Source organism: Equus asinus, chromosome 6 (genome assembly GCF_041296235.1).
Source record: "Equus asinus isolate D_3611 breed Donkey chromosome 6, EquAss-T2T_v2, whole genome shotgun sequence".
Classification (NCBI taxonomy): Eukaryota; Metazoa; Chordata; class Mammalia; order Perissodactyla; family Equidae; genus Equus; species Equus asinus.
The window spans coordinates 71608045-71633953 of record NC_091795.1 but is presented as its reverse complement, the minus strand read 5'-3'; the positions used below and the strand labels follow the sequence as shown (position 1 = coordinate 71633953).

At 37.1% G+C, this 25909-nt stretch overlaps 2 protein-coding genes across 8 annotated transcripts in view; one reads left to right on the top strand and one right to left on the bottom strand.

The window, feature by feature from the left end:
- CEBPZOS (CEBPZ opposite strand) overlaps positions 1-7915 on the top strand; it is a 47388-nt gene extending 39473 nt beyond the window's left edge. For 4 of the 7 annotated variants that reach the window (XM_070512254.1, XM_070512256.1, XM_070512257.1 and 1 more), the window contains 3 exons: positions 381-425; positions 1049-1133; positions 2376-2489. In XM_070512254.1, the coding sequence (XP_070368355.1) occupies positions 381-425; positions 1049-1131 (128 nt within the window). In that variant the 3' untranslated portion in view covers positions 1132-1133; positions 2376-2489. Of the gene's footprint in view, positions 1-380; positions 426-1048; positions 1134-1271; positions 2534-7285 lie in introns of those variants that run through there. The other 3 variants (XM_070512255.1, XM_044772262.2, XR_011504101.1) reach the window with 2 other exon arrangements.
- On the bottom strand, positions 1021-25899 carry CEBPZ (CCAAT enhancer binding protein zeta). The gene is made up of 16 exons (XM_014832854.3): positions 25685-25899; positions 22097-23595; positions 16680-16911; positions 15916-16102; positions 14152-14240; positions 11924-11977; positions 11229-11331; positions 11064-11132; positions 9693-9759; positions 8444-8544; positions 7390-7447; positions 6863-7056; positions 6378-6464; positions 2059-2120; positions 1895-1976; positions 1021-1312 (listed from the first exon to the last, which is right to left on the bottom strand). Exons 1-16 carry the CDS (start codon positions 25838-25840, stop codon positions 1173-1175), a joined length of 3180 nt encoding a protein of 1059 aa, XP_014688340.2. The 5' UTR covers positions 25841-25899; the 3' UTR covers positions 1021-1172.
- Positions 25900-25909: the final 10 nt, after the last annotated feature.

Here is a 25909-nt window from a genome sequence, read left to right as displayed (position 1 = left end):
GGATCAACTTCAGAAACTGGGTACAATAGTCATTTCTAATTCCATAACAAGGTAAAATGGCATCCACAAAAACAATTCATAAAGTTACATAAGGGAATTACACACTAACAGTGAAAATTTGCTTTTAAATACCATTTCTAAATAAATTATATCATATATACAGGCCAAATTTTAAAAACTCCAAAGTAACTACGGAAGGCTACATGTAAGGCAAGTGCAACTTAGATCCTATCCAAAAGGAGATACTTCACCTTAACACGAATTTCTAATCTACAGGATTCCTATCTATAGACCCTGAAGCTAGCACTAAATTATGGCTCCATGTTTTAATACAATGAATTTCTAATCACATCTGATTTTAAGACTTCTTTTTTCATCAGATTTCAGGCAAACGATGAGCAAGAAATTCCCTTTCATCTTGGAAGGTATGTTTTTCGCTAAGTAAAAATAAGAGTACAAAATAACTTTTTCAGGTAACCTATAAATTAAGTAATTTCTTTATGACCTATTAAGGGCTAAATGACTTATTTTGTGATGTCAATTTCCAAAAAATACTATTCATCCCTATTTTAGCTCCTTCTGAGAGCAGAACATGGAGAAAATTCTCATCTGGAGGTGAGGGCAGTCAGCTAATGGGCTGGGTCCTTAATTCTTTCAGTGGTTCAGAATGTAGACTGTGGAATGAGATATATCTGAGGTGGTGATGGGATCAAACCTTAGAACCTAACGTGATGTCTGGTTTGCTAACTTCTTGGAGCTGTTTCTTTCTGTCAAGTAGAGATGATAATGCCCACCTCATGAACTGTTACAAGGATTAAACAAGATGACATTGTGTAATTGCTCAGCACAGTATCTGGTATCAAGTAATGCTTAGTAAATAGTGCTCATTACAATGCTAGTAGCAATCCTAGAGCTTGTACGTGAGATACGTATCCAGTTATCAGCTTTTGCATTTTACTGTGTACAAAATAAGGGAGAAAAGTTTGATTTTTCTCAGTGTAGTTTAACACTTTCACACGATTTTATAAATGACTATTTTTATTTATAGTTTATTACAAATCCATTGAACAGTCTGGAATGTATGGAATCAGAGAGCAAGATCAAGAAAAATGGTTGAACAGCAAGAGTTAGGAGTAAGTAGAACTTTAATTTGTAATTTATTTAGAAAACACTCATTTCCTTTGCTTTTTAATTTTTTGAGTGGTTTTTGGCCTCCTCTTTTTGAAATTTTTCTTTTTCTTGATGATACTTCTCACATCTCTGTTGTGTAGCCAGTCATCGCGTTCAGCCTCCCATCTAAGCTGTTTGAGACCTTTGAGGGGGAAAGAAAGATGAGCACAGCACTTGTAGACTCTTGGTGCCACCACAGAACATCTACTGAGAAACAGGAACTTCTGGTCTGCCACGGCCTACAGTCCTTTACCATCCACATGCAAATCCCCTGCTTGTGTGTTGCTTTCCTTCTGTATTTACTGTCAAAGATTACTGTTTTACAAATAAAAAGGACTAGAACAGGAAAGGAACAAATGGTCTAAGGGTTTTATTTACTTTTATTGTTTAAAGAACAGAAGCCAGTAACTATCAATATCAGAAATAATGAAAAGGCCTATGAAGCGCTTATAAAGTTACTCAGCAACCCCCTACTACAGAAACACAGCCTGCCTCTCTCAAACAACTGGAGTGACTTTTGTAAGCTGTAGTCCTTTTTGCTGTAGCCTAGTTTTTAATCCTATAAGCTTCCTAGACAGAGAGATGAAAAAGCCATTCCTTCTGAGTTGTAAGGAACTGTTTAACCTGCTCTTACTGTATGAAGGGCCTCCAAAAATATTTATATCTTCAGAAGTTCTAAGTTAAGACTATTTTAAAACCTCAATAAAAAATTCAAGTTACTTACTTGCATTATCTTTGTTAGCCATGGCATTCATGCCAATGTTATCAAACTTGGAACCCATATTTTCATCCAGTAGGTGGCCAAACTTAAAAAATAGGGATAAATTTATTAGAAAACTTCAAACAATGTAGAATAGCTAATTTCTTAAAGTAGTACATTAGCCTTACCTCTTCAGCAGATACAAATAGGTTGGAGTCACTGAGATTTCTTTTCTTTTTTTTACCTGGTCCTAAAAAAAAGTGTAAACCTAGATTATTAAATTGTAAATCCAAAGATTTGGAACAACATAAATCTTGAAACATAATTTTGTTAAAAAAATTATATTTGAGTTAAAATACACAACTGCAGTTATCTTCTAGCACCATTAAGTAGCTGGTATTTAAAGACAAATATGATTTATTTAAGAGTTAGTATACAGTTATTTTTTAAAAGTTAATATCCCAATAGAACGTTCAGATGACATTAGTGTCTTCTTGTCTTTCAGATTTGGCCACTGATCAAGGTTTACCCTATTTCATACTATCAGGGAAGATTAAAATTCCAAAGTTGACACAGATGGATTTTGGAATATTTAAGACAAAATGTAAATTCTAATTATGTCAGAGGTTTTATACTTTGGACTGACTGTGAAATTGATGGAAGGTATGTTTATTGTGTTATAAATAAAGTTTCCTTTATAATACTCAAAATAAAGTGGTTCTCTTTAAAAAAAACTCACCTATAATTCTGAATATATAAACTTTTCAACATAAATAAAACAGTAAAATGTCTATTTTTAGTATTTATTAAATTTTAATTCATACATTTAAAATCACATTATCTAAAAGTATATTAACTAGAAATATTGCTTTTTTTCATTTTCACTTTTCCTGAAACACTGTTATTCCAACTCTTCATATCTTTGACATCAATGTCTCTGATACTACTAGAGCCACTTTTTAAAAACCGCTTTACTAAGGAACAAAATTTGTCATAAAATTCAGCTGTTTCAAGTGTATAGTTCAATATGTTTTAGTAAACTTAAAGTTGTCCAACTGTCATCACAGCGCAATTTCAGAACATTTCCATCGGCTCCAAAGGGTCCCGGTGCACCCCCACCCCGCCCCTGCCAAGAAGGCTTTGCTTTTTCCGGCTATTGCCTTTAAACAGGCTCATACGGTGTGTGGTTTTCTGTATCTGGCTGCTTTCACTTCGCATAATGTTTCTGAGGCTCATCCATATGATAGCATGTATCAGTACTTCACTCCATTTTACTGCTGAATAATATCCCATTATATGGGTATACAGTAGTCCCGTTATCCTCGGTTTCAGTTACCCGAGGTCAACCACGGTCTGAAAAAATGGAAAATTCCAGAAATAAACAATTCCTAAGTTTTAAATTGCGAGCCATTCTGAGTAGCCTGATGAAATCTCACGCTGTCCCACTTGGGATGTGAATCATTCCTGTGTCAGCCTATCCTCGCTGTATACGCTACCTGCCCATGAGTCGCTTAGTAGTCATCTTGGTTATTAGATCGACTCTCTTGGGATCGCTGTGCTTGTGTCAAATGACCCTTATTTTATTAATAATGGCCCCAGGGGCCGGCCTGGTGGCACAGCAGTTAAGTGTGCATGTTCTGCTTCAGTGGCCCGGGGTTTGCCAGTTCAGATCCCAGGTGTGGACATGGCACTGCTTGCTTGGCAAGCCATGCTGTGGTAGGCATCCCACATATAAAGTGGAGGAAGATGGGCATGAAGGTTAGCTCAGAGCCAGCCTTCCTCAGCAAAAAGAGGAGGATTGGCAGATGTTAGTTCAGGGCTAATCTTCCTCAAAAAAAAAAAATAAGGCCCCAAAACACAAGAGTAGTGATGCTGGCAATTTGGATATGCCAAAGAGAAGTCGAAAAGTGCTTCCTTTAAGTGAAAAGATGAAAGTTCTTGACTTCATAAGGAAAGAAAAAAAAATCTTACGGTGAGGTTGCTAAGGTCTACAGAAACTTTATTATAGTTGTAATTGTTCTATTTTATTATTATTGTCGTTAATCTCTTACTGTGCCTAATTTATACATTAAACTTTATCATAGGTATGTATACATAGGAAAAAACATAGTATATTAGGGTTTGGTACTATCCATGGTTTCACGCATCCACTGGGGGTCTTGGAACTCATCCCCCGAAGATAAGGGGGGACTACTGTACCATATTTTGCTTATCCATTCATCAGTTGAAAGACATCTGGGTTGTTCCCACTTTTTCGCTATTATAAATAATGCTGCTATGAACAATTGTGTAAAGTCTTTGCGTGGATCTACCAGAGCCACTTTTTTCTTTGGTTTTTTTTTTGGTGAGGAAGATTATTGCTGAACTAACACATGTGCCAATCTTCCTCTATTTTATGTGGGATGCCACCATAGCATGGCTTGACAAGCGATGCTAGGTCCATGCCTGGGATCCGAACCTGTGAGCCCCAGGCCATGGAAGCAGAGCATACAAACTTAACCACTATGCCACCGGGCTAGCTGCTAGAGCCACTTTTGATAAAATAGTTTCTAGAAAATTTCATGTTAATTTTTATAAAGGTGAAATGTAGGTTATGTTATTTAAGAACTGTGTATGATGCTATTATTGAATATTTTATCTTAAGCTAAAATCCCATTTGTATAGCATTAGGAAAGATGTTTTTGGTTTTCATTCATCCTATAATAGGTGTATAACTTCAATCAGTAAGCACTCTGTACTGCCTTTTTTTTTTTTTTTTTGAGGATGATTAGCCCTGAGCTAACATCCCTGCCCATCTTCCTGTACTTTATATGTGGGACACCTACCACAGCATGGCTTGCCAAGCGGTGCCATGTCTGCACCTGGGATCCGAATCAGCGAACCCCGGGCCACCAAAGCGGAACATGTGGACTTTAACTGCTGTGCTACCAGGCCGGCCCAAGTAGTGCCTTCTTAAGGTTTATTTTTCCTGAAGGATATGCAACATTTGCAAATATAGGGTGAACCCCCCCCAGGATCAATTAAGACATCTGTTTGAAATTTCTTTGCCTCCTTCTTTCGTTTTAATAAATCCTGTCAGGTATCCTTCAGTCAGCATCCAAACTATTATTCATTGAGATTTGAGATCCTAGTATCTTCTGAAATAGTACTTTACTATTCAAAATAAGGTCCCAAGAGAGAATCTTTCAGTATGACAGTCTCAGGAGGACTTAAGATAAAGCAACATTTTTTTCTGAGATGATCTGGAGGAAAACTTTACCTTATATTTGAGCATATGCTACTATTAAAGTGTGACCTTACATCACTCAATGGAAGACAAAATCTGGGAGATAACATGTTATAATTTAAACATGCATGAGATAAATCTAATCTAATTAAGAGAACTACAATTGTTAGCAATATTTGAAAGAGATGATAAAAATTTTGTAGGCATAAAACTCTGAAAGACTACTACCAATATATATAGTTATTTTATTACTTTTGATATTTATTGTCAATTTTTTTTGTGTGTGAGGAAGATTGGCCGTGAGTAAACATCTGTGCCCGTCTTCCTTTATTTCGTATATGGGATGCCACCACACGATGGCTTGACAAGCGATGTGCAGGTCCACATCTGGGATCCGAAGCTGCGAACCCCGGGCTGCCAAAGCGGAACGCATGAACTTAAGCACTGCGTCACTGGGCCAGCCCCTCAAAAATATTTTTAATATTTACTGTTTAATTTTAATAAAGTATTGTCAAACACTTTATTTTTAACTTTGCCAGTTTTTTAAATTCTTCATCAGTCTTTATAGCAAGTAGAAGCTAGAGAAGCACAGAAGCAAAGCATGAAAAAAGAGCAAGCCTGTGAATTTATCCACAGAATTAAGGAATCAAATATTTATTACAATGCTTTTTTCATTTTTATCAGAAATTTAAAATTATCACTTAATATAAAACTTTTTTCTTTTATTAGCATCTTATAAGTGTTACACTAAAAAGCATAATCTGTTATGGTATACTTTACTTTAAAAAATGCTAGAGAACAAATTAGCATAAAGAAGAAATCTTTTTTTAGTAAGATATTTTTGAAGTTAAAATCATTTTGTCATGGCAGCAAAATGGCAGATCTCACAAAAAAGGAAAATGAAGTTTAAAAAGAGCATGGACTTTTAGAAGGGTCAAATGGCCAAGAGTAAGAATGGGTTGAGAAAAGGAAAAACACAATAGGTGTCTATGGAAAAATCCAGGGCTTACATATATAACTGAATGGTTTAAACACGAGTGAAAAGATGATCTAGAGGCATTTAAATGTGAGAGGAGGGAATTTAGGAAGAGAAAATTACTGAAGGTGTATGTGGGAAACAATTTTCACATATTAAAAATACAGAAAAATGTTATTATCCATTATAAAAACATAAACTAAATTGTACTAACTAATTTAGAAAAGTGAATTCCCCAAAATGATAACAGTAACTTTCACATGCACGTTGTGTGAGTTTGAAAAGGACTAAATGCATTTTCTTACCTTGAAAGGATCCAGCGAAGTCAAAATCATTGGCACCTTTTCTCTTGCTTCTCTTACTATTGCCTTTGGAGCTGACTTTGTCAAGTTCTGTTACCAAAAAAACAAAAACAAAAACAAGATGTGGTATTAAGCAATTTAAAAACAGTAAGACTGCTCTAGGGCTATGATGAATATTGATTAACTTTTAGAAACTGCTAAGTACTATTCTAACATTTTAAAAAGGGAATGTAACATCTCAATAGGTATTGCCCAAACAGCCTAATTGTTGATTAAAATAAAAGTCCAAAACTCAAAACTCAACTGCTTTAAAGAAAACCCTTCAGTTTCAATAAGAGGGGTAAGGGTCCTCTTTACATTTCTGGCTGATCTGAGTATTAATCTGAATACAGAGTAATATTAAAAAACCTTCAACAGGAAAACTAGCCTACAGTGAGGAAGAAAGGAAGACATACTTTGTTTCTGTCTTATATTTTAAAAATGCTTACCTGGAATGCCCTCATTTTCATCATCCAACACATCCATGAATGTTCCTCCATCTTCATCAATTTCAGTAAATTCTTCATTCATACTTCCTAAAGAAACTTCATCATCGTCCAAGTTATCAAGGTCATCATCACTGCCTTCTGAATCTTCATCTTCTGGGTCAGCCTTAGCTCCTTTTGTTTTCTTTTTCATGTTGCTGAAGAAAAATAACAATAGCAACTTGTAAAGTAAAAGAGGACACTGTTTTCTAAAGTGTGTTTTGGTGACTAGAAGGGTATTACTCTGTTAACAGATTTAAAAAGAGAGTTAAAATGGCTCAGAACCTTTAATTAATATACTAATGTGCATTATAAACGTCCAAAATGAAAGTACTGTATCCATTTCCCAAACTTACTTCACTACCTTTCTCCTGTACATTCACACAGTGCTGTCTGTGCTCTGCTGTTCTGAGGGACAACAATTTGGGAAATGCTGGGAAAACAGTAAAACAACAACAACAACAACAACAAAAAAGATTGAAGTATTTTACCCAGCAAAATCAAGGTCATCCTTTCCAGAGGTGAAACAATTATCATCTTCAAATGTGTCTGCCAGAGAATATACAAATTGTGAGATACAGCAAAGAATAACAAAGTTGACATATGTCTCATATCTGAATCAATTAACACATGGTCATGATTCTGCTGTTTATGACAAGTAAACACCAAAATGATACAAATCTGACTATTGCTGGTGTGTTTTATTAATCTACATTAACCTGTGAATACACTGACCTTAATTAAATCTCTAAAGTAAAATCAGTCCCAGTTAATTTCAGCTTCTTTCTACAGTTCTTTTATGGAAAGAAGGTAAAAATCAAATAAAATATTTAGCAACTGCAGCCTTTTTTACTACATTAGAGCTATTTAAGTGCTTATTTTTAGTAGATATAATACAATATGCAATAAAAGTGAACTCAATGTAAGCTTTTCTAATTTCCCATGTTTTTTGTTTCAGTCTAAATTTCAATTAGAGTTTTTCTAGCTCTGTGAATTATAAAGATAAAATACATGGAACAGCAGACTATTGCCACCAGTAGTGCAAGGAGATTAGAAACAGTTAAGAATGCTTTCTCTTTCAGAAGAGATTTGGCCTTAAGAATGAAAATACTCATGTAAATACAAATTTTTTTCCCCATGAACTGTCCAAGCACAATCATATATTTTTCTGGAGCAAATGTGGGTGAACTGCCGTATGCCATCAAAATTTCTCTATTGAGGAAGATTTGCCCTAAGCTAACATCTGTGGCCAACCTTCCTCTATTTTGTATGTGGGTTGTTGCCACAACATGGCTGCTGACGAGTGGTGTAGCTCTGCACTGGGAACATAATGCCGGCCACCAAAGCAGAGCACGCAGAACTTAACCACCAGGCCACGGGGCCAGCCCCAGCCATCAGTTTTTAATCCTCCATTGTGATTTGCATGGTATTCTTAGCTAAATGACTTTTTAAACTAAAGCCACTTCTACCACTAATATTCTATGGTTCTAAAATAAATAGTAATAGACTATTTTATAAATTGAAGAGTCAACAAAAACAAATTACCAATCATCTTTTCAAATTCTTCATCATCTACATCTTCTATACTTTCTTCATCTGCATTCCGTTTCTGTTTCTCTTTAAAAACAGCAACTTTTTTATAATACCTAAAACAAAATGCATATTATATATTTGATAATTTTATTAAAAGGCCAATTTTACTATAATCAAAACACCTGTGACCAGTGACACAAACAAGTGTAAAAGCTGTTAACTCAGTTGGATATAAATGACTCAAATTTGTATTTATTATAGAAAAAATAGTTTCGAATTAAAAAAATAGTTGGAAACTTTTGAAATGTGAAGTACAATAAATTTCAAAGATTGGGTTTAGTTCTTCATAAAAAACACCTCACCTTATCGTAAATTAAATGACATAGTAAAAGCTTGTTTCAGCGTCAACACTAATGATACAAGTATTCCAATATTATAAAATGTGGCTCTAAATGATGTCTAATCACAACATTTCATCACTTAGACCTATTGTTATACCAGGGTACAGTGACGCCTAGCATTCTGCAGATAGGATCAAACCCTCAAAATTCTTCACACAAATTGTTTCAAAAAAAGCAAACTAAATCAAACCACATTAACCAATCAGATGAGATAAGATTCCTTTACCACTGTAAGGCGTTAGTAATAATGCTAGTAGGTTTAGGACTTATCTCTATAGTAGCACAATGAATTTTGCTAATTCTGCTTAGAGCCATGTTTTGGACAAATACTCATGAGTTGTTTATAATTATGTTGGACTGATACAGATTTAAAGCCTGTAAGAAAATTAATATATTAAAAAAAGAAATTCAAGATTAAATTCTACAAAATCAAGGGGGCAGGCCCCATGGCTGAGTTGTTAAAGTTCTGCACACTTCACTTTGGTGGCCTAGGTTTGCAGGTTCAGATCCTGGGTGTGGACCTACTCCACTCGTGAGCCATGGTGTGGAGGCATCTCACATACAAAGCAGAGGAAGTTTGCCACAGATGTTAGCTCAGGGTGAATCTTCCTCACCAAAAAAAAAAAAAAAAAAAAAAAAATCTGTAAAATCAAGATTCATAAAAGAAAATTTAAGCTAAATTCTTAAAAACAAAAGCCCTAAATTTACTTGTATTGGTTTCATGTAGATATCAATCTTCACAAAAATGCATACTGACATATTCCTCAATCTTTTCAAGATGGGCCTATGTTAAGAAAGCATTTTAAGGAATCTAAAAATTTAAACAGTTCCCCAAATGAAAGTATATTAAAGTATATTACCTGTAGAAAAACACTTCATCCACTGGTATTTGGCTTTCTTCTTTTGCAAGGAACTCCTTACTGTTCACTAGGAAAATTAAAATTTTTTATTAAAGTAATCCTTTGTATGTTACTCAGGTTCTTAACACTAAATACAGCATACCTACAATTCTAAAGTCTCAAAACATAAGGAAGGTGGACAGAAGAGATCCTGTATATTGGGGCTGGCCCAGTGGCGCAGTGGTTAAGTGTGCACATTCCACTTTGGTGGCCTGGGGCCCACTGGTTCGGATCCTGGGTGCAGACATGGCACTGCTCATCAAGCCATGCTGTGGCAGGCGTCACACATATAAAGTAGAGAAAGAGTCTGTGTGGAAGAGACCCAACATTTGAAACTGTTTGTTGGCTGCAATGAAGTACGTAGCCAACAGGGCATCAGAGTGAAAGAACAGGGTCCTCTCACTGTCCTCTAATTGCATCCAGAATCCAAATTTCAAGAGAAATAAAAATTCAGAGAGTTCTCTTAATACATAATCATTTTAAAGTTGTCATTTTCATCTCAGAAAAATGACCATAACGCCTGCCATTCTGGGAATAGGAAGTTAAAGGTAAACAGAATTATCCACAATTTTACTTAACACTGAGGAAAACTAAGGAACAATAAGAAACTATAAGAATATTAGTTTTCCCTCTTCAGAATAAAAATTTCTGACTCATTTTGATCAGAATGGGATTTAGCTTCTAACTCTATTAACTTTGGACAAGTCCTTTTACATCTCTGGACCTCTGCCAAATGTCAGTTGGAAATTAAATGATTTATAAAGTGTAGGTTTAGTCTCACAACAAAAAGGAGTTGGGCTCTGGTACGCAAAGACCTGTCTGCCCTGAATAGAAAAGCAGAGAATCAGATCCACGAGGTGAGTTCTAGATACCCACAGAAGTAGAAGGTTATCAACTAAATTTACAATGATGCTCTGTGACAAAACCAGCTGTGGGTTTATGCTAAGCCCATAGGAGAGAGCTTAAGATGGTCTGAACCATCTGGTAGAAGATAATTATACATGTAGGGGGTCAGTGATAAAGCTACAGATACAAGAATGGCAAAATGCTGACAACTGTGGAAGCTGGGTCATGGTTACAGGGGAGTTCATCATACTATCTGGGTATTCACTTTGGATATGTTTGAAATTTCCTGCAATAAAGTAAACAAACAAAAGGCCCAGTCAGACACAGTAAACTTGAGAATGCATTCACATTCTTGGGAATAAAAGATGGATAACATCTCTGGTGCTTAGGTTTTATTCTGATAAGATGGAGCAGAGAATAACACAATTTGTGTGTTACTCACTTGCACTATCTTGCCAGTTTCAACTGTCCAGGCTTTATACTTACCAGCAAGACTACGAATATCATTCATAAAATGTTTTCTTTTTGGCTGCATCACAACACTGTCTGTGTTTTCTGAAATGTAAAATGAAGACAATGTAACGTAAGACCCAGTTATATGCTCACACTGTTTATTGAATATCAACAGTGAAAACCGAAATGGAAGCATACCTTTGCCTTTATGTGGCTTTGGATTTCGGTATACAAATCTATCCAAGAATCTCATTAGTGTGAAATCCTGCAGTGGGTCCCCTGAATACTGAATATAATTTCCCTGAAAAGGTGCGGGGGTGAGGGGGGGTCGGGTAGGGTGGGAATCAAGAACTTAAATTATATCTATGCAGCCAGATAAGAAAAAAGAGGAAAAACGTAAGCATCTATTACACTGCATCAAAGGCACAAATATGCAATAAATGACCCTCGAAATATCCCTCTCATGCACATTATTCTTTACTTGAAGAAATTAAACACAAACTCATACATACACATATATATTTACGATGCACTGCTGACTTCATGAATAGATAAATGATACTAAGACTCTAAGTCACTGCACCATTAACCAGGACACAAACCCTGAAGTGGCAAACACAGCAAACGGGAAAGGGCAATCTTTCTCCAGGAGAAAAGCCAGAATGTAATAAACAACTGGTGTGGTTTTCTAGTATCCTGTATATCCATTCATCTCAGAGTAGGAAGAATTATCTGCTGCTCTGTATTAAACAAGTCACTGCTCCTTTACAACAGCAGAAAAATGTATATGATTCTATCTGGTTGAGAAAAGACTGTAAGACCAATGATTGATTATTTAAAACTAGATTACTTATTTTTCCTTATTTCTTGTCTTCTGAATATTTTAGACTTACCTGAAGGATAGTCTTTGCAAAAAGGGCCACAGAGGGATGAAAATGCTCAGATAGCTAAAAAGAAAAATGTGAATAAGGTCAACTCTTACACAATGGTATATTTAAGAAAATCCAAAGAACTGAAACTTAAACCAATACATTAGAAGAGTGATTCTCAAAATTTTGGCCTCAGGAGCGCTTTACACACTTAAAAATCAAGGTGCCCCTCGGGGCCGACACCGTGGCCGAGTGGTTAAGTTCACACGCTTCGGCGGCCCAGGGTTTCGCTGGTTTGGATCCTGGGTGTGGACATGGCACCGCTCGTCAGGCCATGCTGAGGCGGTGTCCCACATGCCACAACTAGAAGGACCTACTGGGGGGATTTGGGGAGAAAAAGCAATTACAAAAAAAAACATTGGCAACGGTTGTTAGCTCAGGTGCTAATCTTAAAAAAAAAAAAACAAGGCTCTCAAGAGCTTCCTTAAGTGGGATATGTCTATTGATATTTACCTTATTAGAAATTGCAACAGAAAAACTTTAAACATTTATAGTTCATTTAAAATAACAGTAAACCCATGACATATTAATATAAATGTTTTATGAAAAATAACTATTTTTCATAACAAATATTAGTGAAAAGAGTAGCCTTATTTTACAGTTTTGCAAATCTATTTGATGTCTGGCTTAAAAGAAGACAGTGGATTCTCATATGTGCTTGTGTATTCCATCTTATTTAAACTGAAGTAGATGAAGAAAATCTGGCCTCACACGGATATATAGTTGGAAAAGGAGGATTAATTAATAGGCTTTCACATATTTTCTTCTTTCATACTATACCGTAACCAAAGATTAGTTGCAATATAGACTCCGAAACCCTATCAAGCAGCTTTTGGTACTTGCTACTTAAAATTAACTGGTCCACTTTGAATGGATCTTTTATTTACATAGGACTTTGTAACATTGTGTATTGGTCATTTGGAAAACACTGATTCAGGGAGTTACGCAATTCTTCCAAATGCTGGCCACATTTCATTCACATTATCACAAAAGTCACATTGTTAGTATCACCACCAATCTCATCAGAAAAGCTTTTACATATTGATAAACTGTCAAGCTCAAGGTGGTGGTTACAAAATTTCTAAAATTTTAATCTTTGCTTAAAAGCTTGAATTTTATCATTGACAACAAATACTGTCAGCTGTTTTGCTTGAAGTTAACAGGTCTGCTTCATTCATTTCTAAGAAGATGTCTCCCAAATCCCCAAGTCTGAATAACCAGTATGATTGTCAGCCAGTCTTTCACAAAAAAAAGAGCAAGCTGAGTTTCCAACAACTTCACAGGCACTTTTCCTTGAGAAAGGAGACAAGCTTCATACTTAGGTATACAGCAGAGATGCATTATGCATTCTTGCTATATATGTACACAGAATATTAGAAAGACATGTACTTCAGGTTCAAGGTGATAAAATCAACAATTTTTCCTTCTCCATCCTTCTAACGTGATACTGGGTTTTTTCCCCCTGCAAGTATGTGGCAGTGAAGAATATAAAAGGCTACAAGTGCAGCTGGGTGCTACTGTCTTTTTTTCTTGTTAAGGCACCAGCAGTTTTATCTATCATTTCTTAAATAACATCAGTGCCACTGTCAACACAGTGACAAGGGCAAATAACATCTCGGTATCATGATGAAAGTAACGGTGACCTTGCAGACTTGGTGAAAAGGTGTCAGGGACCTATAGGGGTCTGCATGGGAGGACACTTGTTTGCTTTACCAAAGAAATCACAGAAAGTTTATTAGAAATACGAGTTCCTCTTATGCAGTTAAAAAGTAATTTTATTTACAAGAAGTTCTGTGATCACAAAACTTTCCAGGGATATCTAATGCATAAAGCAAAACTTACCCATTTTATAAAGCCATTATATGCAATATTCTACTTACAAAAAGCAAAATTTATTTATACCCATGTACAACATCCTTACTTTACATGCACACTATTTAAAATTTTCTACATGTGAATGCAGAAATGTGTAAATTTAATGTTTATCAGAAGCAATAGAAATAATGGGTTATAAAGTATTACAGCCAGATGACATACTTTAAATTGCTTCCTTATGCCAATTAACTAATGTCTAAATAACTAAACTCCTTCATTTATCATTTACAAGAAAAATGGAAACTTCAAGGTGTTAAATCCATGAGGGCAAATATATAGCACACAATGAATTAAAAGACAATTTTAAATTATTTTACCTTTTTGAGTTCCCAAAGACTTGTATTTTCAGCTCCACAGAACAAAGGGTTTCTACTGAATGGATCATATGTTTTTAACTGTTTCCCACCTGAGAACAAAAAAAACTATTTCTCAAATGCTTTATTCCTAGCTCAAGAGGTCCCTAAAACCACCATTAATGTTGTCACCAACACCTATAATTTTCAGCATTCTCAGTTAGCCAGGCAGTCTACCTGGATTAAAAACTCCAAACTCCATCAAGGATTGATCTTGATACCCAAGCTAGCATCTGCAATTGAATAAACCAGGCAGCATGTTTAGCCTAATGACTAAAAGCTCCCTTCAAAACTCCCTTTTCCAAACAGCAACAAAAAGTGCCCATATCTGGTTCAATTAGGTCTTAAGCGTTCAGATGCAAATAACTTGAAGATGAAATAGGTCTAAATTCTCTTGGAATTTTAGAGTGCACTGAATATTTGTCATTAAGTTATACCCAGAAATAATTCTCACTTGGAACAGGTTTTACATTATCTTCTTATGTTTTCAGAAGCTCCAGATTAAAAATTTAAAACCAAGGACTTTCAGAACACACTCTGAACTGTCTGCTGCACACTGCACAGCCCAGCACCCTTCAAAGGACCATCCTCAGTTTAGCCCTCAGGGCACGAGGAGATGGAGTCTTTACAACACTTTCCTGGTGGTTACATACCGCTTTCACACTCCACAGGTAAACCGAAATTTGGAGAGATGAAAGAATCTGACCAAGAGTCCCAAAGAAGTGTGAAGAGATGGGTCTGGCACACTGCCTGATCCTCAAGACTAGTGCGCTTTTCTTTACAGACTCAAATGAAGAGGCTGCGTTTCTACGATTTCTTTTGGCTGTAATATTCTATTAATAGACTTACTTCAGTTTGTGCGCATGTATGGAAAATCTAAAGTTTCTATCTCACAGAAAGTTTTTAGTCCCCAAACATTACTTTAAGAAACTGTAGAGGGTGAATATGATGTTCAAACAAAATAACCAAAAGTTCCACACAATTCACAACATATAATCAAATACCTTTGTTTATAAATCAAACTTTCGCGGATACACATTTGTTGTCTTCATATATGTTCCATGTTCAAGGCCTTTACATGTACAGATAAAGGCCAAAAAACTAAAACTTGTTCAAACGTATAAACTTATTACACTGATGGGTGAAGGAAGAGATTCATCGTGCATCTAACATGTCCACAGTTTTCTCCCTAAATCTTCACAGCTCCAAAAGGTACTTGCTTTAATCTCTAAGATTTAAATTATTTTAAAATGTGGATTTATTATCTGTAGTATTGTTAATAAATAAATCAATGATTCAATATATTAAAAATTTACTTTTAAGGTCCTGAACATATCTGGTTTTGAGAGCTCCCATTTTTAAAAAAAGCAATATTGAGGACTTCTAAAATGGTATATTGGGGCTTCAGCGGCCTGGGGTTCACCAGTTTGGATCCTGGGTGTGGACCTACGTACCACTTGTCAAGCCATACCGTGACAGGCGTCCCACATATAAAGTAGAGGAAGATGGGCATGGATGTTAGCTCAGGGCCAGTCTTCCTCAGCAAAAAGGCTGGCAGTGGATGTTAGCTCAGAGCTAATGTTCCTCTCACTCACTCACACACACACACACACACACACACACACAAACACATCATGGTATAATATTAATTTCTATTAAGATTAGAGGGGGATCCAACTCCCTGGTTTAAAAATTTAAGAGACTAATTTAAACATTTAAGAAACTCACCTTTCAAATTATCAAAGTGCACCCAAGAAGCAGACTCTTTTTTGGTTTCCATATGACTTTCAGACACAGTTTCTTCTGTCTCAACTTTTTTCACTGCATCTGTTTCAGTGTCTTTATCTGCATCAGTGAATTTTTCTATGTCTTCATCATCTCCTATGTCAATAAAGTTTTCCTCATCATCAGACTCCTAAAAAAATGGTTTAATGAATCTGGGTTAATCAACTGAAGTCTGTATTCAACTATGTGAGGCAGTTTTGAAGAAGATTCGCTTGTTGCGATTCTGGCAAAAGATTAAAGTTCCATCAGCAAAAATTCAGAACAAGAGGGGACCATATTCTTCTTTCTAAATGTAATAGAGTTAAGTTTTGAGCCAAGAATCCTTGAGATTTTGCAACTTTACTACATGAAAACATTCGGTCTTCAAATGAATTTCTATGTGTTATAAATAACCCGACAAGGCAGGTGTTACTACGTCTATTTTACAACTGAGGAACAGACTTCAGAGAGCTACTAGCTCTAGAACCGTCTGTAACTATCTCATATAATGGGAGTTTAGTGAAGCGCAGTTTATGAGTAAAAGGGTCAAACAACATGCCCACCTCGTAAACTGTACACCTGGGACTAACATCCAGGTCTGTCCGACTCCAGGACTCATGCTCTCACATGCTCCAGAGAAACTACGTAAGTTATTATCAATGAAGCAAAGAGAAAAACACCAATACATTTCAGAACCCACTCGATTTAAAAAGCAGTTGTAAATATACCGGATGATCATCTAGTTGACTTCTTAAACCTGGTTTTGCTTTAAGGATCTCAGACACAAGATACAAAGCTCCACATATGAATGGCGGCATCTGTTCACAAGTAACCTGAAGCAACCTCTTCACAAAAGCCTTCACCCTGTGCAACACGATGTCAGCTTTCAGGGACTTGTAGACAAGGTTCAGAAACATGCCTTGTTTAGAACACAACATCAACCCCGGATCCAACATCTTCCTGTAAAACAAAAACAAGATCAAATGTTTCTTCATAAAATATCTCCACAACCAGCAGTTACGTATTAGAGGCAACCACCAACCTCATCTTAGTTAGGGATAAACGTCCTGTTTCAGAACAATGGACCATTTCTGCCCTAAGATGTAAAACGGAAGTCGATGACCACAACAGAAAGAATGATGGAAAAAATCAAAAAACAAACAAAAAACCACAGGACCAAGAGACTTCTTTTTGTGGTTTCTTTTCTCTTTTCCAAGTGGTTTTCCATTCTCTAGACAAAAAGGATAGAGCCCTAACAGTATGATTTTTATATACATACAGAACCGTGCATGAAAGGCTAATCTGAAACCAAATAATGAAAACTGACCTAGGAAAGCAGTGGACTAGACCAGGGCTCTTATCCTTCTATCACTGCCTACCAGGTGGGTGACCAGAGGCAGCCTCCCCACAGTCCTAGTGACGACCATACATTATATGAATTGTGAGGACTTCAGAGAATCTCTAGTCCAATAAACTAATTGTCTAACATCCTTCCATATGCGCTATTCTCTCTGCCCAGTAACTGTCTCCTTGGCCACAGTATCTAAAATAGGTTCCTCAAGGGGCCAGCCCGGTGGCATAGTGGTTAAGTTCATGTGCTCCGCTTCAGTGGCCTGGGGTTCGAAGGTTTGGATCCTGGGCACAGACCTATGAGCTACTCATTAAGGAATGCCGTGGCAGCATCCCACATACAAAATAGAGGAAGACTGGCACCGATGTCAGCTTAGGGACAATCTTCCTGAAGCAAAAAGAGGAAGACTGGCAACAGATGTCAGCTCAGGGCCAATCCTCCTCACAAAAAATAAACAAACAAATAAAATAATTAATAAATTAAAAAATAGGTTCTTCCATTGTTCCATCAGTTCCTTCCTCTCTTTCCTCCCAAAGTCCAGTGGAACAGGGACCATGCCTGTGTTATTCATCGTTGTAACCCCAGTGCCTGGCACTGAATAACTAAGTGCTCCATGTCTATTGAATGAATAAGTGGTTCATTCCATGGTAAGTGGTTGTACAACATCTCTAGTGATTGTGGATTGCTCACTCTCTCACTAGGAACCCAATCCAATTTTAGATAACTCATTTTATCAGAAAATACTTTCTTTACCCACAGCTGAAATCTGCTTGTGTAATTTCCAACCATTAATTCCACTACTGCCTTCTGAAGCAAAATAACTAAACACAAGCAACAAACAAAAATAAGTGGGACTACAAACTAAAAAGCTTCTGCACAGCAAAGAAAACAATCAACAAAATGAAAAGGCAACCTGTGGAATGGGAAAAAATATTTGCAAACCATGTACCTGATAAAGGGTTAATACAAAAATATATAAGGAACTTTATATAATTCAACAGCAAAAAATCCAAACAACCAGATTAAAAAATGTGCAGAGGAACTGAAGAGACATTTTTCCAAAGAAGATATACGAATGGCCAACAGGTATATGAAAAGGTGCTGAACATCACTAACCATCAGGGAAATGCAAATTAAAACCACAATGAACTATCAACTTATATCTGTTAGGGTGGCTATCATCAAAAAGACGAGAACAAATGTTGGTGAGGATGTGAAGAAAACAGAATTCTTGGGGCTGGCCCCGTGGCCGAGTGGTTGGGTTCACGCGCTCCGCTGCAGGCGGCCCAGTGTTTCGTTGGTTCGAATCCTGGGCGCGGACGTGGCACTGCTCATCGAACCACGCTGAGGCAGCGTCCCACATGCCACAACTAAAAGGACCCACAACAGAGAATGTACAACTATGTACCAGGGGGCTTTGGGAAGAAAAAGGAAAAAAAAAAAAATCTTGAAAAAAAAAAAAACCAGAATTCTTGTACACTGTTGGTAGGAATATAAATTGGTACAGCCATTATGGAAAACAGTATGGAGGTTCCTCAAAAAGCTAAAAATAGAACTACCATATGATCCAGCAATTGTACTTCTGGGTATACACCTGAAGGAAATGACATCAGGGTCTTGAAGTGATATCTGCACTCCCAAGTGCGTTTCATTATTCACAGTAGCCAAAGGATGGAAGCAACCTGTCTGTCAACAGATGAATGGATAACAAAGATGTGTGTGTATGTATAATATACACATACAACGGAACATTATTCAGCCATGAGAAAACAGGAAATCCTATTTGCAACATGTATTAAGCTGGAGGACATCATGCTAAGTGAAGTGAGCAAGAGACAAATACTGTATGATTTCACCTATATGTGGAATCTGAAAAAAAAACCCTCTAAATCTAAAAAAAAACTTAAAAAAATCTTTAAAAAATCAGCAAAACTCATAGAAACAGAGAACAGATTGTGGTGGCAGGGGCTGGGAGGAAATGGGGAGACGGTGGTCAAAGGGTGCGCACTTTCAGTCTAGGATGCGCGAGTCCTGGGGGTCTGCTGTACAGCCCACTGACTACGGTTACAGTTACTAACACTGTATCATATACTTGAAATTTGCTGACGGTAAATCTTAAGCGTTCTCACCACCAAAAAAAAGGGAGTAACTATGTGAGGTGAGGTGATAGATGTGTTAATTAACTTGATTATAGTAATCATTACAATATATACGTATATCAAATCACATATACATGTTGTACACTCTCAATACATAAAATGTGTCAATTATCTCAATACAGTTGGTAAAAACAAAACCCCACAACAAAATAACCTAATTATACTTTTATATGACAGCCTTTCAGATACCTGACCCCATATAGCTATTACGTGTCCTTCCCGCCCCAAAGTCTCTCTTCTTGCAGGCTGCTGAACTATTATCTCATATGATAATTTTTAAATTCTTTCTTCATCCTAGTTGCTGAATCCTAGAGACACTATAACTGGTGTGGACGACCAGACATTAGGACACACAGAATTAACACAATCCTTCAGATATGCTCATGTGAAATCGTTACTTCTTGTTCTAAGCACATCTACTAACTTTTTCCCACTAATTCTAAAAATGAAAATATTTAACTTTATAAGGCATTTTCATATTGCTCTGCATACCCAGTTTTCCCCACTCATCAGTTCTATAATCCTAGTACCTACTGGTGATATTTTATATTATTCAATCTTTGATATTCAATTTTCTCTCTTCACATTTAATTTTTTCAACATTTCCATCCATTTTGCAATTCATTTTTAATCATCAGTTCCATTACACATCAACAGAAACATCTGAGAACAATTTAGATGGGTGTGTCTTCACCATTTGACAGAGAAAATGTTCCTGAAGTTTTTAATAAATCACTTTTGTAAACCAAATAATATCTTCATTTCCTTTATCCCTCAATTAATATTAGAGAAGTTTTATTTAAAGGATTCTTAAACCAAGAGGAAATATATATCTTTTTTTTTTAGTAGGCTTTTGGGTGAGGAAGATTGGTCATGAGCTAATATCTGTTGCCGAGGCTTCCTCTTGTTTATTTTTTCCTCCCCAAAGCCCCAGTACATAGTTGCATATCCTAGTTGTAGGTTATTCTAGTTCTTCTATGTGGGATGCTGCCTCAGCATGGCCTGATGAGTGGTGCACAGGTCTGCGCCCAAGATCTGAACCAGCAAACCCCGGGCCGGTGAAGTGGAGCACATGAACTTAAACTTAAACCACTCAGCCATGAGGCCGGCTTCCAGAAATATACACTTTAAGAAGGCTTAAAAACCCTTGGAAGAAATCCATCTGAGAGAGCTGTTCACAAGTAGTAACTTAAAGAATGTACGAATGTATTCCTCAGAGATGTCAGACTGTGTTAAACTCAGATGTTAAACAGATATTAGAAAAATACACTTCCAATAGATTCCAAACATTTTCTAAAAATTAAAGTTTTTAAGACCCTCAAAGTTTACCAAAAAATCTAAGGCCCCAAAACCTTTACATTTTCAGCGTTGGAGCTCTTTCCAAACTGAAAAAGTTAAGAATTTATTACTTTAAAAAACTGTAGACTCCTAAGAGTAAGAAAAGATCTCTGAGATTCTTTTCAGGGTACCAGTGCAACGAGCGCCATGAAACGTCATGAACTCCAGAGCCAACAGCCCTGGATTTGCCACCTAACTTGGCGTCATAATGTCTGTGTGACCTTGCACAAATTACTGTACCTCAAAGACTGGAGAGCTTTTAAGAGGATTAAACTCAAAAATGCATGTGAATATTATTAGTAATAATAGCAGCCAAGACTTACAGAGCACTATGTGCAAGCACTGTTAAGCACTGAACACCTATGAAGATTACATGGGTTAGCATATACATTAACTTGTTAATTTTAGGGAAGTCTCAGTTGTGTCATTTTCTAGCTGTGTAACCTTGGGGTAGTTTTATAATCTTCATAATAACCCTATGAGATAGGTGCGTTCCTCTCCATCTCACAGATGAACAAAACAAGACACAGTAAAATGGGATCAATCATGTTTACCAATAGCGTTTTAATGAGGACTAAGTAATTTGTCCAAAGTCACACAGCAAACTAATGGCTGGAACTCAAATCCAGGCAGTGTGGCTTAAGTCCAAGATATTAGCCACTATGCTATATTTCTCACAAGATATACGCATGTAAAATTACAAAAATGAATTAGAAGGAAATACATAGCTTGTTGGTACACCTGAACAGTTCCAAATGTTTACACACTGTTCCAAACATCATCCCTCAATGAGTGTGTTACAATGAGGAATTTTATTCACTGTGCTGTATCCTGAGCACCTGGAACAGGGCCCAGCATACAGCTGGCACTCAAAAACTTCTAGTTGAATGAGCTGTGAGAAGAACATGGGGAAGAAACATAAGACTGAGGATGGAGGAGGGGGAGAAGGCAACTTCAACTATATCTGCAGTTCTATTTCTTTAATATCCAAAAAGATTTATAACAAATAGACAAAAATGTTAACGTTGAAATATTAGGGTGGTGGGATATGGATGCTTTCTTAGGGTGTTATTTACCTGTATTTTAACAACTTCTCAAAATAAAAAATAAACAATGAACTCAAAGCATATAACATAGTTGTCCAACAGAGAAACAAAGATTAAGTGACATACTCAAAGTTGGTGCGTAGCAAGTAGCTGAGGAGGGGGCCCCAAATCCAATTTTCTAAGTCTTTCTCTTGCCCCACAGCATGGCACTTCATTCCTCACATTCACACATCAGAAGGCTTTGTACCTACCTGTACAATGCTGCATAATATCGATCTGATATTGTCTGCTGAGAATTCATTACTTGGAAAAGCAACATTAAAGCCTGCACACTGGTATTAAAATTCACAACATGCAACACTTTAAACAGCGTGTCAACCTGCTCCTTCACTTTGTCATCACCAGTCTGGGCATAAGGGTATGCCCTATTCACTCCTGTTAAAAGGGCACTAAGCATTTTTGATTCAATATCTTTTTTCTTGATACAAGTGCGAAAAAAACAAAAATAAAGAGTTATTAATTTGTTAGCCAATTCACTTTCTTCATGGGAGAGGGCCATTTGATTTAAAAAACAAATTGCATAATACTGTGCTTTGGAGCTGATATTTGAGCGAAAGAGCAGCCTTTCCACTTCACCACACACGACGCCTTTCATATTGGGATGTTTACAAAGCAGTGTCTCTAAGAGATGGGAGGCTTTTGTAGCTATCCTGTTCTGAGGGTCTCCCAGTTTATTTACCACCTGCACAAGAAGGGCCTTTTCTTCCTCAGGTTTGTTACAAAGAAGCTCATGAGCCACTGTAAGGGCTCGAGTTTTGGTGGTTACTAATGAATCATGACTTAGAGTTTCTAAGACCTGTACAAATTCAGCCACTAGGTGTTTCAGCTGGTGTTCAAAATACCATAATATCAGCCTTCTGTCTCTTGAGTCCTTGTTCCCACTGGACAACTGTTCTAGTTTGTTGAAAGGATGCTGGCTGAAAATCCGTAGCTTCCGACTGTCTGGCAAAAGGTCTGTAATGAGTAACTCTTTGAAGGTATCCAAAGCCATGAGGCACTGCTGTTTGCTGCCCTTCTTTTTAACAAGGTTCACGAGAGTTTCTACAAACTGGAGTGTGTGAATAGCATCATCCTGAATAAGAAGAATCATGGCTGCCATCCTGTCTCCCAGTGTACCCGATGACACAATTGCCTTCATCCAGGTAGAAGAGGCTCCCTTTTGATTATTCGTTTTATTTTTGAATAAATTGATTTCATGCTCATACAACTTCTGAGCCAAGGTTTTGTATTTAGACACAACCTCTCGAGGCTGGGGTTCCAAAGAATATTCATTGCTATATTCTAGATCATACCATTTGCCTCCAGGCTTGAGTAACAACGTCTGTCTCTCAAAGAATTCAAAGATGTCCTGCTGTTTTTCTTTCTTTGCTTTTGGTGTGGCATTGCTGTTCTCAGCAGAATGTTGTTCTGACTTCTTATTTTTCACCTTACTACTCATCGATGTCCTTCCATTTTCTGCCACATTTTGCTTTTTATTATCTACTTTAGATACTCCTGCTTCTTTTTTGCTAGGATCTTTTTTAGCTGGTGCATCTTCTTCAATTAAGAAAGCTTTTGCATACTTGGCCAAACTAAGATTTTTAATGAACGCTTCCAATTCACCTTGCCGAAGGTCATCAATGGCTCCTTTTTTGCCTCCATCCACCAGTTCCTCATTCTCATCCAAAGTAGCCAGCATAATGTAATCTTGCTGTATAAAAATATCAGATAAAAGTAAATTACAAATCCAAGAGTTTAGTTAAAACTTCAAAAGTTAATGTGAAATCTGTATCTTTGCAATCAATTAAAGTGAGTCATCAGGGTATTGCCTGGACTCCCACCATACACCAAAATAAAAACTTGATAGATCAAAGATTAAAATGTGAAAAAATAGAACCATAAAATAATAGAAGGTATAACATAATTAAAAAATAATTTCAGAATAGGGAAAATCCTTCCAAATTTGACATAAAACTCAGGGCCCATAAAGGAAAGGACGGGTAACTGTTCTCTCACATACAAAACATACACAACAATCAAAAGACAAATAAACTGGAAAAAAAATACTGGCAACTCATATCAAAGTAAGTGGGCTTAATGCTTAATGTAACAGTTCCTACACATCAGTTGAAGAAGTAACAAATGACCCAACAGAAAGATATGCAAAGGATATAAACAATTGGTTCATACAGGAAAAAAAGTGGTTCTTTGAAAATATGAAAAGATGCTCAACCTCACTGACATTTAGAGAAATCCAAATTAAAACCACAATGATACATCCAATTTTTAATCTGTCAGATAAGCAAAGATAAAGCTATGACAGGTGGTGTCGGGGAAGGCACTTTCCTACTTGGCTGATAGGAGTGTCAAGAGGCGTGACATCTATGGAGGGCAATCTGTCAACTTCAACCAAAATACAAGACACACATTCTTTGACCCAGCAGTTCCATTTCCACAAATTTAGATTACACATACACTTACAAACGTGGCGGGGAAATATATATTCAAGGCTATTTACTGAAGCATTATTTAAAATAGCAAAAGACTGACAATTTAAATACCTACAATAAATGGCTGGTTAGATAAATTAAGGGAGACACGATGATTTAGGCAGGCATAAAACGAGTGACATGTACTGATATGGATGGATCTCTAAGATAGTAAGGGGGGAAAAAGATGCAAAATATTATATATATAGTATGGTACCTTCTTTGTAAAAAATAACACACACACATATGTGTGTTTACTTGGAAGATACAAAAGACACTTATAAAAACGATTGCTTCCTGGAAGGGTAATTGCATGGCTGGAGATAAAAGTGAGAAAGAGACTTATCACCATGTACCCCTTCGTTTTTTAAGAAACCTTTTTGCAGAATGTGTACGTATTACATATTCGAAAATTAAATACAATCCAAACACAGAGCAAACTCCGAACCTGCCCCTGGAAGTTGCATTTCTCCTGCTTCTATTATCCCCCTTGAAAGTCTAGTCTCAAACGAAAACAATATTTAATAAAAAATAAGACAAATTGTGTCACGTATTTGCTCCAAATCTTCTAATGGTTTCACATCAAACTCAGAACAAAAGCCCACTCTCTTACCTCTCTGACCTCATTTCTTACTAATCTCCCCTTACTTCAGCTACACTGACATTTTTGTTGTTCATGCAACAACATGGCTCACTCCTTTCTTTCCTTCAGATTTCTGCTCAACCATCTCACTGAAGGGTTCCCCGATCATCTCATTTAAAACTGACGCCCTCTCCCACTCCTTATCCTCGTTTAATTTTTCTCCATCCCACTACTCAGCGTCTGACATACTATGTATTCAAAAGTTTAGTTACTGCTTCTTTCCCTTCACTAGAATGTAAAACCCAAGAGAGCAGAGAAGGCTTCTTGAGCGTACAGTGCGCACACGCACGTACTCTGTAAAAACAGAAGTTTAAAATTCCAACACTGCTGGAGTTCAGAACACTGCCACGAGGACAGGACCAAAAAAAGTCAGTCCTCTCTAACCTGATGGAATCCCAGTTATACGACGTCAACAAAATGAGATGATCATCTACATCCTAAGAGAGGCCACGGCATAAAACGGTTCAATTCTAAACTACTTTTCTCTTGTAAAGAGTAGTGGAAAACAAAAAGCGCGGGAAGCGCACAGAACACATTTCGAAGCCGGGATCTGGGTCCAGAATGCCATCCACGCCGCAGCTCGGGGGCGTCTGGGCCATTTGCCCAGCCACGAGAGGGACCACTCCGCGCGCCTCTGTCCCCCTTCTCCGGGAGTCCAAGGCCATTACCTTGGTGCCTCCGAGTCGTAACACTTCCTCCAGGGAGAACCCATTCTCGGCTCCCTCGTTATCATCCTCGTCGTCCTCGTCCGGATCTTCGCCCCCCTCCTCTGGACCCCACGGCCTCTTGGCATGGAACTCCAAAGGTTTCTTGGGGGCCGCCATAGCTAGCACAGCACGCGAGAATAGTCCCCACGTTCCTTCCGCTTGGCGGGTGACGTACTTCCTGCACGG